General features: G+C 56.2%; 2 protein-coding genes across 8 annotated transcripts in view; one reads left to right on the forward strand and one right to left on the reverse strand.

Annotated features, from left to right (window-relative positions):
- STRN4 (striatin 4) overlaps positions 1-6,979 on the reverse strand; it is a 26,044-nt gene extending 19,065 nt beyond the window's left edge. For both annotated transcript variants that reach the window (XM_027617549.2, XM_027617548.2), the window contains exon 1: positions 6,674-6,979. In XM_027617549.2, the coding sequence (XP_027473350.1) occupies positions 6,674-6,955 (282 nt within the window). In that variant the 5' untranslated portion in view covers positions 6,956-6,979. The remainder of the gene's footprint in view (positions 1-6,673) is intronic.
- On the forward strand, positions 3,391-15,229 carry LOC113935526 (fukutin related protein). 6 transcript variants are annotated; one of them, XM_027617554.2, is made up of 4 exons: positions 6,543-6,615; positions 7,420-7,522; positions 8,214-8,271; positions 12,485-15,229. In XM_027617554.2, exon 4 carries the CDS (start codon positions 12,524-12,526, stop codon positions 14,009-14,011), a length of 1,488 nt encoding a protein of 495 aa, XP_027473355.1. In that variant the 5' UTR covers positions 6,543-6,615; positions 7,420-7,522; positions 8,214-8,271; positions 12,485-12,523; the 3' UTR covers positions 14,012-15,229. The 6 variants fall into 6 exon arrangements, with proteins under 6 accessions (XP_027473354.1, XP_027473355.1, XP_027473353.1 ...); XM_027617553.2 differs by lacking the exons at positions 6,543-6,615; positions 7,420-7,522 and adding an exon at positions 3,391-3,956; XM_027617552.1 differs by lacking the exon at positions 7,420-7,522 and having other exon boundaries at positions 6,593-6,615.
- Positions 15,230-15,954: the final 725 nt, after the last annotated feature.

Here is a 15,954-nt window from a genome sequence, read left to right on the forward strand (position 1 = left end):
TTCTTCCGCAATGCTGAAACGGGCCCAGTTCTTTAAGACCCAAGCCCCATCGAGCAGAGATGTCCGTGGCTTACAGGCCTTCTGCCCCTACAGGCAGCTGCATCTTCCTGGAGCCAATCCCCAAACATCATGTGCTTGTTGGAGAACTTCAATGACTCCAAGAAGCCCCGGGGTCTGGCCACAGACACCTTTTCCAGGCCGTGCCCATTCTCAAAGCCCGGCTCTAAGACTCTAGGTTTTTGGCAGCCTCTCAGATGCCCATCCACACTCTCTCCCTCTCCTTGAGGCTTGAAGGGCCCAGAGGACCTACCTGCCCGGGCACTTCGGAGTGTGGCACAGCTCTGTGCTCACAAGCCTACTATGGCCTCGGTCCTGCTCCAGGGACCAGGTCTCTCCCTCAGGTTAGCTGAGAACTGAGCATGTGCTAATTAATGCCTGGCTCTGGCCGGGAAATGGGCACTCATATACTTCTGGTGGGGTCATACATTGATGCACACTTCCCGGAGGGCAATTCGGCCATATCTATAAAGAAGTTAAATGCACACTCCCTTTGTCCTGACAGGTCCACTTCCGGGGACGCAGCCTACAGGCATAACTGCAATGTAGGCTTCCTTTGAGAAAATAAAAAAGAATATACGTGCATTGATGCAAGACGAAAGTATCATGCGTTCGTTCATTTACGACACCAATATTTACTGAGCCCCAACTGTGTATCAGGTACAGGTGCAGATAAAGGACGCAGCACTGAACAAGATGGAGTGCACGTTCCAGAAGGGGGTGTGGGAAAAATAATGAACAGATCACTATATGTCACCAGGTATGCTGTGGGGGGGGGGGGGAACCCACCTGTCCACTGAGGGAATGGACTTTTCCCCCCTTCTGAACACTTTTCTCTCTCTACACTTTATTACTTTTTTAATTTTTAAAGATTTTATTTATTTATTTGAGAGAAAAAGAGAGAGAGAGAGAGAAACAGCATGAGAGGGGAGCAGGTAAGAGGGAGAAGCAGGCTCCCTGGAGCCCGATGTGGGACTCGATCCCAGGACTCTGGGATCATGACCTGAGCCAGAGGCAGTCGCTTAACCAACTGAGCCACCCAGGCACCCCTGACTGGCTTATTTTTAAAAAAATATTTTATTTATTTATTTGTTAGAGAGAGAGAGAGATCACACAAGCAGAGAGAGAAGCAGGATCCCTGCTGAGGAAGGAACCTGATGCGGGCCTCAATCCCAAAACCCTGGGATTATGACAGGAGCTGAAGGCAGATGCTTAACAGACTGAGCCACCCAGGCGCCCTCTCTCTACACTTTAAAGCAACACATACACACATAAATACCTAAGGCCAGACAGGCAGACTCGCAGGTGGTCACCATCTTTGCAGTCTGAATTGCTGTCCTTTTTCACCCAAATCCACCCTGTCCAGTCACGTTAGAAGGTGGAGGGAGAGGTGGAGAAGAAAAGCTCAATCACCAAACATAAGCCCCCAGTTACTACCTCCTCACTGTCCTCCCTACCCTCTGGGGCTTCTGTAACGAGCCTTCTACTTCCCAGCGCCGGTACAGCCTGCTGAACACTATGTCCATTCGACATCCAGCACTGGTGACTGCCTGGACAACCAGGTCCTGCGTGAGGCACTGGCCAGTAATGGAGAAGATGAGTGGTTCCTGGCCCCACAGAGCTCTCAGTATGGCGCAGGAGACAAGCAGGAGCATAGACAACCAACATACGGCATGACTAGACATGGTGAGGAAGCAAAGGGTGTTATGGGAGAAGGGACACCCAACCTGCTCCTGGAGGTTAAGCAGCACAGTTCAGTCAAGACCTGAAGGCTGTTAGAAGGTGGCCAGGGGAGTGGCATGTGCTGCTGGCAGAGGACAGAGACAAGAGCTGCATGGCAGGCTTACGGTACGCTAAAAAGGCCAGTACAGCTGCATGAGAACGTGTAACAGGGTTAGCGAGGAAAGGCAGAGAGGCTTGTAGGCCCGAGACAGAACCGCAGACCAAGATGGAGTTTGAACGTTGTCCTAAGAGCACAGGGGAAGCCACAGAAGGGTTTTAAGAAAAGGAGAGATGTAATCAGCGCATGTTACAAAGACAATTCCAGCTATGTTGCAGAGAACTGATGGCTGGGGGGTTGGGGGGGTGGGATGCCCACAAAGCTAAAGGCCAGTCACAGGAGGCAGTCCCAGAAATCCCAGGGAGAAATGTCAGTGACCCAGACGAGGAAGGGGGGCTGGGTTAGTGGATTTGCAGTAATAAGGAGGCAGGACTGATAACACAGGTGACTCAGTCTGTGGGGAGAAAGTCAAACATACAAGGCCCTCACACTTGCTGGGCTGGGCCCCTTTATCTCCTTGCTTTCACCACAGCAAGCCCCGATCTCTCTTCTCCTAATTATGGTGCGAGAACCTGACTCGGCCCACTCTGCTCTGTTGTCCCCTTCTCAGCTCCCCTGGCAAAGAAGGGAAAAGAGAGAACCAGAAACATGTGGTTGAAGTGAACCAACTCAGTGGAATCCCACTGAAAGAGGAAGTGTTGGCGGCCGGTCCCTCCTACCACCGAAAATGCCAGCAGCCAGCACCGCCTGATCTGTGAGTGCCCTGGTGGGCTGGCAGGTAAGCCCAGGACCTGGAAGTTCTCTACCCACCATACCCACCCACCACCACTCCCCCTGGCCAGACTGTTAGAACACACCCCCCCCAGAACTGTGCCCAGACGCCGCTGCCGCCTCTCCGGCGGCTGCTCCCTCTCTCCAGCCAGGTGGCACTGGAAGGGCTTCCCAAGGAGCCTGAGCAATCTCGGTCCTCCCCGAGGCTGATGGATGCTTCTCGGTATCCTGTGCTGACCTTTCTGTCCCGGTCGCCAGTCCTGTTTCCCTTCTGGACCCACCTAGCCCTGTATCTCCTGCACTCCTCCTTGCCCAGAGCCAGGACTCCTGGCAGGGATGCCTCCCCACTGGATGCCTCCGAGCCCCTCAGGAGGCTGGCAGCGGGGAGGGGCCAGTTCCACACCTTCTCTGCTGCCACCACGCTCCCCACATCTCCCTATCGCTGCTTCTCCATGAACATCCAGCTGAGACTCCCCCGAGAGGTTCCTCCTGTCCTCGGGGAGCTCCCCTCCCCCAAAGTGCCACAAATCTATAAACTATATAGGGTTTGTATGTGACCTTTTGTGTTTTTATTATTATTTTTTAAGATTTCATTAAATATTGACAGAGAGAGACACAGCGAGAGACGGAACACAAGCACGGGGAGTGGGAGAGGGAGAAACAGGCCTCCCGCCCGGCAGGGAGCCCGATGCGGGGCTCGATCCCAAGACCCCGGGACCATGACCCGAGCTGAAGACAGACGCCCAACGACTGAGCCACCCAGGCGCCCCGTGACCTTTTGTGTTTATCCTCTGTTGATGGACCTTAAATGCACAACATACGTTATCTATAAAATCAGAAATACTTATGATCGTAACTTCCATTTTCATTTAAATATTTTATGCTTTCTTACATTCCAAAGATCACGGTGCTTCGAGCAGAGCCACGGTGCTTCGAGCAGAGTTACACAATCAAGTAACTCCACTTGCGTGTGAGTGTGCACAGTTCTCTGCAGCCTCTTGCGCAAACTAGCCTCCTCTGTCAGCCTGGAAGTTTCTGAAGGGCAGAAACCACACTGCCTGCTTCTCGGAATCCCCCATCTGACAAAGTCCTGCTTATTGTCAGATGGCATCTACGCCACCTCCCTGCTCCGATCTCTGGGTACCTCCCGGCAGGACCTCAGGAGGGGCTGCCTGTTCTACCATCCCCCCCATGCCCTCACTGAGCACGGTGACATCACAGCAGGTCCTATGCCCCGAGCAGCTGTACTCCGCGATTTGGAGAAAAGGTATGCAGGGTTCCTCACAGAAGTCTGACACGGGCCAGGCCTTCAAGGATCTCACAAGAGAAGTCACACCTCTGTTAAGCGGTAAGTGTTTGAGCAAAGGTGTGTAAACTGAGGTGCCGCTGAAGGGGGTGTGTGGAACCATGGGGGCAATTTGAACAGATCGCCGTTTCATAAACATAGCTGTTCTACCATTGCACCCACCTATTCCGCTTTATACTCACAGGGAATATAAAGATAATCACTGCGGCCGTTTCTGACGGAGGGTGGGGGAGGTTCTAGGAAAGAAGCTAAAAGTCTGTCAACACGGGTCAACTAAAGAAGCTACGGTATAAACATCCAGCGGAATGCAGTTATCAAAAATAATATGAAAGTTCTCTGTCCGGACAGGAAAGGAACACCAAGGCACGGGTGTTAGAAAGTCACGAAACGATTCGTGTGTGACCTCACGTTTTACACACACAGAGCTGAACTACTTTTCTCGCAGGAACAGTTGCAGAGAAGAGCAGGAAGGGGATGGGGGGGTTCCCTTTTCACTCTCACACACACACTTCTGACACGTTTGCGTTTTTACTACTGTGCCAGAACAAGAGAAACAAAAGTTCACAGTAAGTGATGCCACAGCCTAGACATGGGAGAGCCTAACCAGGGGCTCTCCACAAGTTCCTCTCCAACTCCAAGGGCCACTAGGTGAGTGCATAAACACACAACTTTTCTCCCGCCGGTCTCAAGGACGAGAAGGTGGCACGGTGGGTGCTGTGGGGTGAACTGGAGTGTGAAGTCCCAGAGACCAAGATTCAATCCCAGGTCTGCTTACGACTGCTTGGCTGGTCCTAAGGAGGCCACTGGGCTTCGGTGGAAGATCTTCCTCGTCTGTACTGGGCAGCAGAGAGATACAGAGCATGGGCTTTTAAAAGCCCACAGACCAGCCCTGCTACCCACAGGCTGTGATCTTAGATCAATCACGGACTGTCTCTCCCTCAGGACCTCCCTTTCCTCTTCCCATTCTTTTCTCAAAAAGCCAGGGTGGGGGAATAGAATCACTGGCCCTCCCAGAATGTTGCAAGTATTAAATGATACCACGTATCTAAAGTGCTACATACAGTGCTTAGCACCTCATATATGCTCAATAAACAGCAGCTACCGTCATTGCTGCTGAGTGAGAGCAATGACACCTGCCCCGTCTCCATAATGGAGTATTGAGATCTAGCCAGATGTATGCTGGGAAAGAGCTCCGGAAACAGAGCTGAACACAAAAGTGAGGGGTGCTTACATAAGGATTCCTCTCCCACCTCAATGCCAAGCCTCAGCTACCACACAGCTAAGATCCCTAGTGGCGGGGGGGGGAGGGGGGGCGATTATAGAATGCTCTTCATTCACCCTCTGGACAAAATTCTCATCGGTTATTTATTTGGGGGGTCCCCATATCAACTAGACAGGAAACCGTGAACCAGAAGGGGAAAATTGGACTGCTAGAAGTAGATACCGGCTTCTGCTAATTACACCACAGCCCAGGAACCCACAGAGTCCTTGTGGCCCATCCCTGGATCCCTTCAAATCCTCACAACTCTGATGCCCCATCCTCCAGACACTCCACAAACAGACCCACACTTCTCAAGGTCACGAAACCCAGCCCAACTCCTCAGGCTCTAACAAACATCATCCCAAAGCACACTCCTCTCCCAAGCTACTCCACAAACCATGGGAAACTTCCACAAACACATCTCCTCCCAGAGTCCTTCCGAGACGCTTCTTCAACACTGCCTGCTCTGCCAAATCCTCCCCCTGCCACCTTCCAGGTACCCCCGCCCCCCGTGTCCTCCTGTCTCCATCCCAGGTCCCCTTATCTCCACGCTGGACTCCAGCGCACTCCGGTCCAGGGTTCTCCACCTGACATCCTATACACACCTCCCATCTCAAGACCATTGCCCGCCGTACTCCTCCACATCCCCCAAACTGGAGTTTCCGCTCTGCAGCTCTTACATACAGGCTCCTAGAGCAAGTCCTGACCCTGTCCATGCTTCCACTCCCGGCACCCCACCCTACACTCGACAGTCACACATACCGGGGTCCCCAAAGTTTCGTCCTTAGGGGGAGGGCACACATTTTCCTCCTGGGACCCCCCGAGGCCCTCTTCTCATCGCGAGTCCTCATACAGGCACCTTTCATCCCGCCCCCCCCGCCCCGGTCCAAATGCTCTGGAACACACCCGGTCCCAGGCTCCCTGACTTCCTCTCCCCACTCAGGCCAGTTCCCCGTTCGACTCACTCTCGCCCTCGGCGGCTCCCAAGTTCTCCCGACGCCCCCTCTCCCACCCGAAGCCCATCAAGTTCCACCTCCAACCCTCATCTGGTCGGGGACGGGGGTGGGAACCCAGCGGCACCTTTCGGGCTTTTGCTCACTCTCAACGAGACCCCCCCAACTCCTCCCACCACTCTCCGCTGAGTTCTCCTGGGCTCCCCTCAGGGCCCGAGGTCCCTCTCCAGGGAACCCGTCTGCCGGTCGGCTCACTCCCACACCAGCTCCCAGCCGGTTCCGGTCCCCTGAACCCCTCCTCTCGGCCGGGCCCGGTCGGACCCTCCCGCCCCGGGGCCCCCCTCCCTCCTCGAGCCGCCAGGTGCCCTCAGGACCCCCCTCGGACGGCCCCTCACTCCGTCTCCGGGCCGGTCGCGGTCCCCTCCCGCCCCCCCCCCCGGCCGTCCCGGCGGCCATTGCTCCAAGATGGCGGCGACGGCGGCGGCGGGTGAGGCCGGGCCGGGCCGGGCCGGGCGGGGGGTCGGGGGTCCCGGGGCGGCGCTTACCTGCAGCTCGGCGCGCTCGGCCTCCCAGCGGGCCTTCTCCGCTTCGAAGCGCGCCCACTCGTGCTGGATAAAGTGCAGGATCCCGGGCAGGCTCAGGGGCTCGGGCCCCGCCGTAGGCCCAGGGCTGCCTCCGCCGCCGCCTCCCTTACCAGCCGGGCCGGGCCCCGGGGCAGGGGCAGAGGGCGGGGCTGCCCCCGTCGGGCCGGGGCCCGCGCCGGAGCCCAGCGGGCGGCAGGAGGAGGCGGCGGCGGCGACCGAGGCGGCCGCTCGCTCCTCCATCATGGAGGCCCCGGGGCCGGCCCGCGCGCCCGCTGTGCCTCGCGCGCCTGCGCGGCCGTACCACCGCCACCCCCCCCCCCCCACCCCGCCCGCGCGCGCGCTCGGCGGGGGCCGGGTGGGGGGGGGGCCGGTGATGGGAACGAGGCCGGGCGCGCGCCTCGCCCACCCGGGTCGACCCCGGAAGCGCGCGCGCGCGCGCGCGTGCGGGGGGGAGGGAAGGGGCGGGGCGGAGATGCGCGCCCTGAGGAGCGCTGAGACCCGGGCCCAGCCCGAGGGTCGCGCCTGGGAAGAGCGGGACTTTGGAAGGAGCCGCTTTCTGCCCCTCTCCTCCTGCTTCGCCGCAAAGAAAAATTCTAACCCCCTCCAGACCCAAACGTCACTCTCCTTGACACTGTCCCTCTGAGAGAAAAGGCGACCACCAGGGGTGGTTTCAGCAATGGCCCCGTGCTCTCTGATTCCTGGTCCAGGTCGGTAGTCATGGTAACCCTTCCCCAGCCTGGAACCGTCCCCCCTTTGTGGTTATGGAGCCCCAAACCTCTCCTGTCTCTGCACCAGGAGGAGATTGCTAAGGTAACCTAAGTCCCTGGTGGTCCTTCTGCCTCTACCTTCATTTGGTTACTATGGCAACCTCACCTAGCACTCAGGTAGAAAGGACCCCAGCCCCAAGGACACTGATTGCTGAGAGAACACCTCTTTCCCAACCCCTCCCCCTAGCCACCTAGTTGGCATTACCATGGTAACCGTTCCCCCCCCCCCATCGTGGGAGGTCCATGGACCAAACCAACCAGGTGTTTTTATTTAGAGAAGATGCTCTGCTGAGGAGTTGTTGCTATGGTTACAGGGCCTGGACCAGGAGGTGGAAACAGGCAAGGCCAACCCCTGGTTACTATGGTAACAAGGACAGTCCCCCTTCCCGTGACCCTAAGAACCAGGCCCACCAAGGTAGGAGACAGTTTTAAGATTGTGTCTCAGGATGGAGTAGGTCTAGGGAAGAGGTTGTCATGGTAACAGCTTTGGTCACTTCTAGCCCCACCTTTCTGGACACATTCATTTATAAGAAAGGGATGGTTATAGGTTGCTATGATAACTGACATCCTTCCCACCCATTCCTGAGATACCCCAGGTGGTGCCTGAGCTTATAGAACTTCAAAAAGTAAAGGATTCTCTGACCTTCTCATTGCCACTTTTGTAGGTAAGGTGAAATCATACTCTACTGTGCAAAATTGGCTGATTTGGGGTTTTCTGGTTCTCGTTCCCTCAGCAGTGCAGCTGAGCTGGGCTGGAACCGCCCACCCGGAGGTCCTGCAGCACCCGAGGAGGTAAGAAGTTCCTCAGTGTCACCAGCACTCCTGTGGAAACGGCCCTTCGCGCATATTGTTCATCTTCTTTGCCTGTCACATTCCCATTCCACCGATGCAGCAGCTGAGGCCCAGTCCAGAGCAGAGCTCAGGCTGGGTGAACCTAGGCCTAAAGTGAATCTGGATCCACTTACATTGTGTTCTGTGAGGAATGGAGAGACAAAGTCTCAGCCTAACTGTCCTCTTCTCCCCTGACCACCTTTTCTCTCTCACACCCCCCGCTGGTTTCCTGACCTGTCTGTAAGTTCTGTGTGTGGTTTTTGTCTTCCTACCTCTGGAGGGCCTGCCCAGTGACCGCTTCGATCTTTCCCTGTCCCCAGAACACAGGGTCTGGCACAGACGTTACTCAGTAAACATCTGTCTGTTGAGTTAATGGGTTGAATTCATTAAGTGATGTGCCGTATTCAGCTTTGAAAAGCACCCGTCAGGTTAGGGCCGCAGAATGCTCACTGAAGGTGGACGGCGAGCTGGGCTGTCTGAGTGGACCCAAGAGAGTCAGCAGAACTTATTGGTTGAAAACATGACTCTAGAGCCAGTGTTGTGGGTCAGATCCGGGGTCCACCATTTCCCAGCTGTGTGGCCTTGAATGAGTGACTTCACTTCTCTGTGCTGCTTCTTCCTCATCTTTAAATGTTATCACAACATGAAAATTAAACAAGGGAACTTAAGCAAAGTGCTTAGGAAGGTATCTGGCATATCATGAGCAGCTAGAATTATTGATACTATCATCGTATTGTGATTCAGAGAAACACAGAACATTCAGACCTTCAGAATCATCACTTCATACCCTTTGCCTCGATAAAGGAGTCTTGAGCCCTTATAGTTGGGGAAGTCAAGACCAACCGTGTCAGGGTACTGGATGATTCCTTTCTCTTTCTTCTCTGGGCCCCTCACCTGCTGGTCTGGCTATCGTAGCCACTGGTCTCTGAAGACCCGATTTCTGTCCTCTCTCCTGCTGGGCACCTCATGGCCCAGAGTCAGCCAGACAGAGCATGCCGAGAGCCAGGGCCTGGGAGGTTCTCCCTGCGTCCTTTCTGTCTCTGAGCCACAGTTTCCCCGTCTGAACAACTGGAGTCAGTCATTCAGGCTGCACACGTTTACTGAGCACATGCTATGTGCCAGGCACTGAGCTGCGCTCTGAGCACACAGCAAGGAACAAAATAATAAGTAAAATCTACGTGATCATGACTAGGGGAGAAAAACGCAGGGATGGGGCACAGGAAATATGTGGGTGATAGGGAGATACGTTTTGAAAAAAGAGTGGCCAAAGAAAGGGCTCGCTGGACAGGTGACATCTGAGCAGAGACCCAAGGGCCATGAGGGAGGAGCCGTGCAGATACCTGGGGGAGAGTGTCCAGGCAGAGGGAATAGCCGGTACTTTGGCTGAAGTCCCCTGGGCGTATTTGAAGACTGGTGTTTGGTGGCCAGTATGTGGCTGGAGCTGACGAGTCAGTGGGAGAGGCTGGGGGATCACATGGGGCCTTATGTGAAGACTTTGGCTTTTCCTTTGAGTGAGTTGTAAGCCACAGAAGGATTTGAGCAGAGGCAAGACAGGATCTAATTTGAGTTTTCACAAGATCCCTCTGGGCGCAGAGTGGGGAACAGACTGGGGGTGGGGGGTGGAGAATGAGGGCAGAGCAGGAAGATGGTCTCTATAGAATCTTTAGAAGATTCTAGAACTGTCAGTGGTCTCCTGTGCTTCTGTGTACATAAGCTCTGAGAGTCTAAGATTTTTAAGACCCCGAAGATTCTATGGTTCCAAAGGTTCCTCCCCCCACCCACGGTAATGTGAGGTCAGAGTTGTTGTTTGTCACTGTGTGCTGTGTGTCCGCTGTTGGGTCCCCAGTGCCTAGAACAGTGCCTGGCGTATTGTAGGGGTTCCACAGAAAGGGAAGAACTGAAGGAAGGAAGAATCAATCTAAGGTCCAGAAGGCGATTCCAAGGTTTTAAAGATTAAGAAGTTGCTCTTAAAGTGCAACTCAGATTCTTAAATGCCAACCGAGTTGGGTCAGAGAAGGGCAAGCAGGCCTGGGATGGGTAAAGACGGGGAGGAGAGCATTCCTGGTAGGAGAGAGAAAGCGAGCGAGGAGGCAGGACCCAGGGCCCCGAGCCACAGTACAGAGTTTGACTTCAGGAAACTGAGGCCTTATAGATTCGGAGAACCCTGTCCTTGGGCATCAATTTTCCACCAAGTGCACTTTCAGTACCCACCCGTGTGCCAGGAACACAGACGTGATCGAGGAAGCCCTGGCTTTACCCTCCCGGGTCTCACAGTCTCGTAGGGGAGACAGACCCATCCCCGGATGATGCCCAACCAGAACGAGCAGGGCTGGGATGGGGAGCCCAGGGGCTTCAAGAGCCCACAGAGGACTTCTGACCCAGCCTGGGGTTCAGGGAGGGCTTCCTGGGGGGAGGAGGCATCAGAGCTGAGACCTAAAGCATAAGTAGGAGTTCTCGAGGAGAAAAGAGGCATGGGGAGAAGGGGTGTTCAGGAAGAGAATCTTCTAAGCTGAAAGAACAGAATGTACAAAGGCCTAGAAATAACATCTGTTGGAGGAAAAGTCCAAGGTGGCTTAGGCAGAGTTTGACACATGGCAGGAGATGGAGCTGGACTGGTGGGCCAGCAAGAGACCCAAGGTCACCCAAGGTCTTGTGGGAGGTTGTAAGAAACTTAAACTTTTTCCTCACGGTACTGGGTAGCCATGGCAGGTTCTGAGCAGGGAGGGAGAGGTCAGGTTTGTGCTTTATGAAGACCCCTCTGGCGGCCATGAGGAGCAGAGTTGGTCAGGAGACCAGGGGAGGCTGAGCCGGGATCTGGGTGGACCAGGGTTGAAGGGGGAGCTGTGGTCAGAAGTATTTAGGAGGTAGGAAGATTAGCTGGGTCTCTGATGTCCCCCTTTCTGGGAGCAGTAGAAACCTATGGAAATCCTTCCTGGGGAAATTTTTTTTGAGTATTTATTTGCTCAGAGCCCAGAGAGTGAGTTAGCGTGTTGTAGGAGTACTGGAGACCAGCCGAGCTAGCTTCCCGTTGTGATGGGGACAGTGAGACAGCGCCATCTGGGGGTTGCTTAGGAGTGCGGGGATGAGTGAAGGGTGGGTGTGTCCTATGGCCCACAGCTGCTCATCAAAAGAGACTACCCACTCCCCTTTTATTTTTTTATTTTTAAGATTTTATTTTTTTGACAGAGAGAGACACAGCGAGAGAGGGAACACAAGCAGGGGGAGTGGGAGAGGGAGAAGCAGGCTTGCCGCGGAGCAGGGAGCCGGAGGTAGGGCTCGATCCCAGGACCCTGGGATCATGACCTGAGCCGAAGGCAGACACTTAACGACTGAGCCACCCAGGCGCCCCTCCACTCCCCTTAAAAAAAAAAAAAAAAAATTTTATTTTTATCCTTTTATTATTTGATAGAACTTAGCAAAGTATTTTTGTTTTTATTTTTTAATTTAAGGTTTTAAATTCTAGTTAACACATATGGTAAAATTGCTTTGTGTTTGTTTTTTTAAGTAGTGGTCAATATTAAAAATTGGGACAGTTGTGACTTAAGAAAACACTTCTAGCTTCTCTTGCAAAACCAAATCGATCTGGCTGACCATCGGGAAAGAGATGGCCAGATGGCACAGGATTTGAGGAAGTGAGAAGGGGACAGTGGGGGAGGGGCTTGGCGGGCCAATGCTGAGGCAGCAGCCTCACCCGGGAGCCAGGGCCAGAGTGTGAGAGGGACAGGAGAGACAGATCGGGGGCGGGAGCTTCCTGGAGGAGGGAATGGTGGAGCAGAAGGTGCAAGCTGGGCCTGGGAATGGAGTGGGACATTTATAACTGAACCCAAACCTGAATGAGAAGTCGCCAAAGAAAAGGATAAAGATTAGTTGCGATTGAACAAGGAAGAAGGGAAGGTGAAACATTTGATAAAACCTTTTCTGAGCACCAGGCTCTGTGCTGGGTGGAACTAGGGACCCAGCAGGGATTGAAACAAGCTCAGAACCTACCCAGTGGGCGGATACAGACCTGTCCCCACGCAGAAATGCCGTAGAGTGGTGGGCTAGGGTGGGACAGCTGAAACCAAACAGAGAAAGGGCTGGGAAAGAAGGGCAGCGCTGAGGATGGAAGGGGGTGGGGGGGTAGGAGGCTTCTGACAACCAGCTCCAGCCTCGTCTTTCGTTCTCCCCTCCCCAGGATGCCCTGGAAGCCCAGCTAGGGCCCGACTTTGGCCCCATGCGTCTCACCCGCTGCCAGGCTGCCCTGGCAGCCGCCATCACACTCAACCTCCTGGTCCTCTTCTATGTCTCATGGCTGCAGCACCAGCCCAGGAACTCCCGGGCCCGGGGTCCCCGCCGTGGAGGGGCTGCCGGCCCCCGCGTCACCGTCCTGGTGCGGGAGTTCGAGGCCTTTGACAACGCGGTGCCTGAGCTGGTGGACTCCTTCTTGCAACAGGACGCAGCGCAGCCCGTGGTGGTGGCCGCCGACACGCTCCCCTACCCGCCCCTGGCCCTGCCCCGCATTCCCAACGTTCGCCTGGCGCTGCTCCAGCCTGCCCTGGACCGGACCGCCGCGGCCTCGCGCCCCGAGACCTATGTGGCCACCGAATTCGTGGCCCTGGTGCCCGACGGGGCGAGGGCCGAGGCACCGGGCCAGCTGGAGCGCATGGTGGAGGTGCTCCGGGCGGGAGGGGCACGCCTGGTGGCCGCCCCCGTCGCCTCGGCCAACCCTGCCCGGTGCCTGGCCCTGAACGTCAGCCTGCGGGAGTGGACGGCCCGCTACGGCCCCGCGCCCTCCGCGCCCCGCTGCGACGCCCTGGACGGAGACGCCGTGGTGCTCCTGCGCGCCCGCGACCTCTTCAACCTGTCGGCGCCCCTGGCCCGGCCGGTGGGCACCGGCCTCTTCCTGCAGACGGCCCTGCGCGGCTGGGCGGTGCAGCTGCTGGACCTCCAGTTCGGCGCTGCGCGCCAGCCCCCCCTGGCCACGGCCCACGCGCGCTGGAAGGCGGAGCGCGAGGGGCGCACGCGGCGGGCGGCGCTGCTGCGCTCGCTGGGCATCCGCCTGGTGAGCGGGGAGGGTGGGCGCCTCGAGTGGTTCGGTTGCAGCAAGGAGACCCCGCGCTGCTTCGGGACGGTGGTGGGCGACACGCCGGCCTACCTCTACGAGGAGCGCTGGACGCCCCCGTGCTGCCTGCGCGCGCTGCGCGAGACCGCCCGCTACGTGGTGGGCGTGCTGGAGGCGGCGGGCGTGCGCTACTGGCTGGAGGGCGGCTCGCTGCTCGGGGCCGCCCGCCACGGGGACATCATCCCGTGGGACTACGACGTGGACCTGGGCATCTACCTGGAGGACGTGGGCAACTGCGAGCAGCTGCGGGGGGCCGAGGCGGGCTCGGTGGTGGACGAGCGCGGCTTCGTGTGGGAGAAGGCCGTAGAGGGCGACTTCTTCCGCGTGCAGTACAGCGAGAGCAACCACCTGCACGTGGACCTGTGGCCTTTCTACCCCCGCAACGGAGTCATGACCAAGGACACGTGGCTGGACCACCGGCAGGATGTCGAATTCCCCGAACACTTCCTGCAGCCTCTCGTGCCCCTGTCCTTCGCTGGCTTCGTGGCGCAGGCGCCTAACAACTACCGTCGCTTCCTGGAGCTCAAGTTCGGCCCTGGGGTCATCGAGAACCCCGAGTACCCCAACCCGGCACTCCTGAGTTTGGCGGGAAGCAGCTGAAGCTCCAGCGCCCGCTCCTGGGGTCTGAAGAACACTCATGCGCGGGGAGCTGCCCTTTGCTTTGGCGCCGCTGGCATTTGGTGGGCGGGCCGGGGACGGGCCTGGACTTCGAAGACCTGCCCTGCCCAAGATTTCCAAGAGCTTGGGTTTTATTTAGAGCACGGACAGTTTTATAAAGAGGAAAAAGTGTACGTTCTGCGGCTGGACTACCGCGATTAAAACCCCGGCTCTACCTCTTACTAGTGGGGCCGGCCTGGGAGAGTGTCCCAGTTTCTGGGTGCGCATCACTTTCCTCCAGGATTCAGTGAGTGCCCTCGCAGTGTCTCGCTCGCAAAGAGCCCGCAGGACACTTGGTTGCTGGGGTTGCTTCCGCCACTAGAGGGCGCCTTTGTCCTGCTCTGGGGCCAAGGCCCGAGCAAGCCCGGAACTCCCCGTTCCCGTTAGAGAGCCTTTGGTCTCTCTAATCCCCCGTACCTAGAGGGACAAGATGACTATCTCCCTTCTTCCAGAATGCGACCTCCTTGCTTCCTGGGAGAGCCCTGTGAGATGCATGCTGCTCTTAACCCCATCTTACAGAGGAGGAAACAGGCTCAGCCCTGAGCTGCAGCTGTGGTTAGGAACCGAGCTCTGGATGCCAGACTCACTCCACGTTAACTGCGTTACCTCATTGTAATGCTCCGCACCTGTTGGCCCACTTGCACGGCGGGATAAACAGCAACCCTAGCTCACATTACTCAGCACGTACCGTGTGCCCGGCGTCCCTCTCGGTGTTGGACACGGGTTAACTGATCAATCTCTCACCTCAACCCTCTGAGGCGGGAGGGAGCTGCTATCATTTCTATTTTACAAGTGAGCACACTGAGGCGGGAATGGTAAAGTCACTTGCCCATGGTCAGACGGCTTAGGAAGTGACAGAGCAGGGACTCGAACCCAGACAGTCAGGCTGGAGCCCACACTGGAGTTGGGTACTCTGCCCCGCTCTAGTAACGCAACATGAGAGGGAGGGCCCCGGGAGGCCGCAGCACTTAGCAGGTGAAGCCATGGCGGCCTTCCTTTTGTGATCATGCACCCGAGAGTAAATGGTGTTTGGGCAAGTATCCTGAATATGTGTATTTATTTATAAGTTATATACAGGTACTACTATCATTCTGTATATTAGTGATGAGGCTTAAATTATCCCATTTTAAAATTTAAAATAAACCTAGAGGTTTTTGTCTACCTGGCTCATCTCAGTGACTTGTCTCGCACACCCCCTGGGTGTGTGCACCCAGCTTTTGGGACCACGGGCTCTGGGGCGGGAGAGGCCTGGGGTCAAAACCCAGCGCTGCCAGTTTCTCCCATTGGGAACTTGGGCCGTGGTGACCCTGCCTCTCTGAACCTCTGCTTTGCACCTGGGAGACGCGGGTCATGAATGTTCACCCCCCCAGGGGTGCTGTGAGCCACTTGCGTGGAAAGGGCTCAGGAATCAAGGCTGGGTTTGGCTCCTGGCGTGGCCACACTTATTTTCTTTGTGACCGTAGGCAAGCCAATGCCTCCCCGAACCTATAGGTTGGGTGTGGGGGAGGGGTGATATTGCAGAAGCAGGAAGCCCTTGGAGGAGGAGGCGTCACAGACCAGCAAGAGAAGATAAATGGAAATCTGGCCCACTCTCAAACGGGGCTCCCACATCCAAAGTCTGACGTCGTAGAACACAGCCTCTGTTTTTAGCCACTGAACCCGCAAATGGCTCCCAGAGACTGTTGGGTTTCCATGGAGCATTCTGGAAACATATGGGGATGATTTGGGTCATCACTGCGATCGGGTGGTGCTTTTGGCTCTTGGGAGGCATAGCCCAGGGATGGAGATGTCATAATATGCAGGGCTCTCCACATAATAAAGCATTGGCCCTTGTCACATACGGTTTTGAAATGTCCCGTTGGACATCCACGAAGGAAGAGTGATGT

This window comes from Zalophus californianus, chromosome 17 (assembly GCF_009762305.2).
Source record: "Zalophus californianus isolate mZalCal1 chromosome 17, mZalCal1.pri.v2, whole genome shotgun sequence".
Classification (NCBI taxonomy): domain Eukaryota; kingdom Metazoa; phylum Chordata; class Mammalia; order Carnivora; family Otariidae; genus Zalophus; species Zalophus californianus.

Excerpts from the sequence above, each read along its gene's own strand:
- LOC113935526 (XM_027617553.2), top strand. The coding sequence starts at position 12,524 with ATGCGTCTCACCCGCTGCCAGGCTGCCCTGGCAGCCGCCATCACACTC.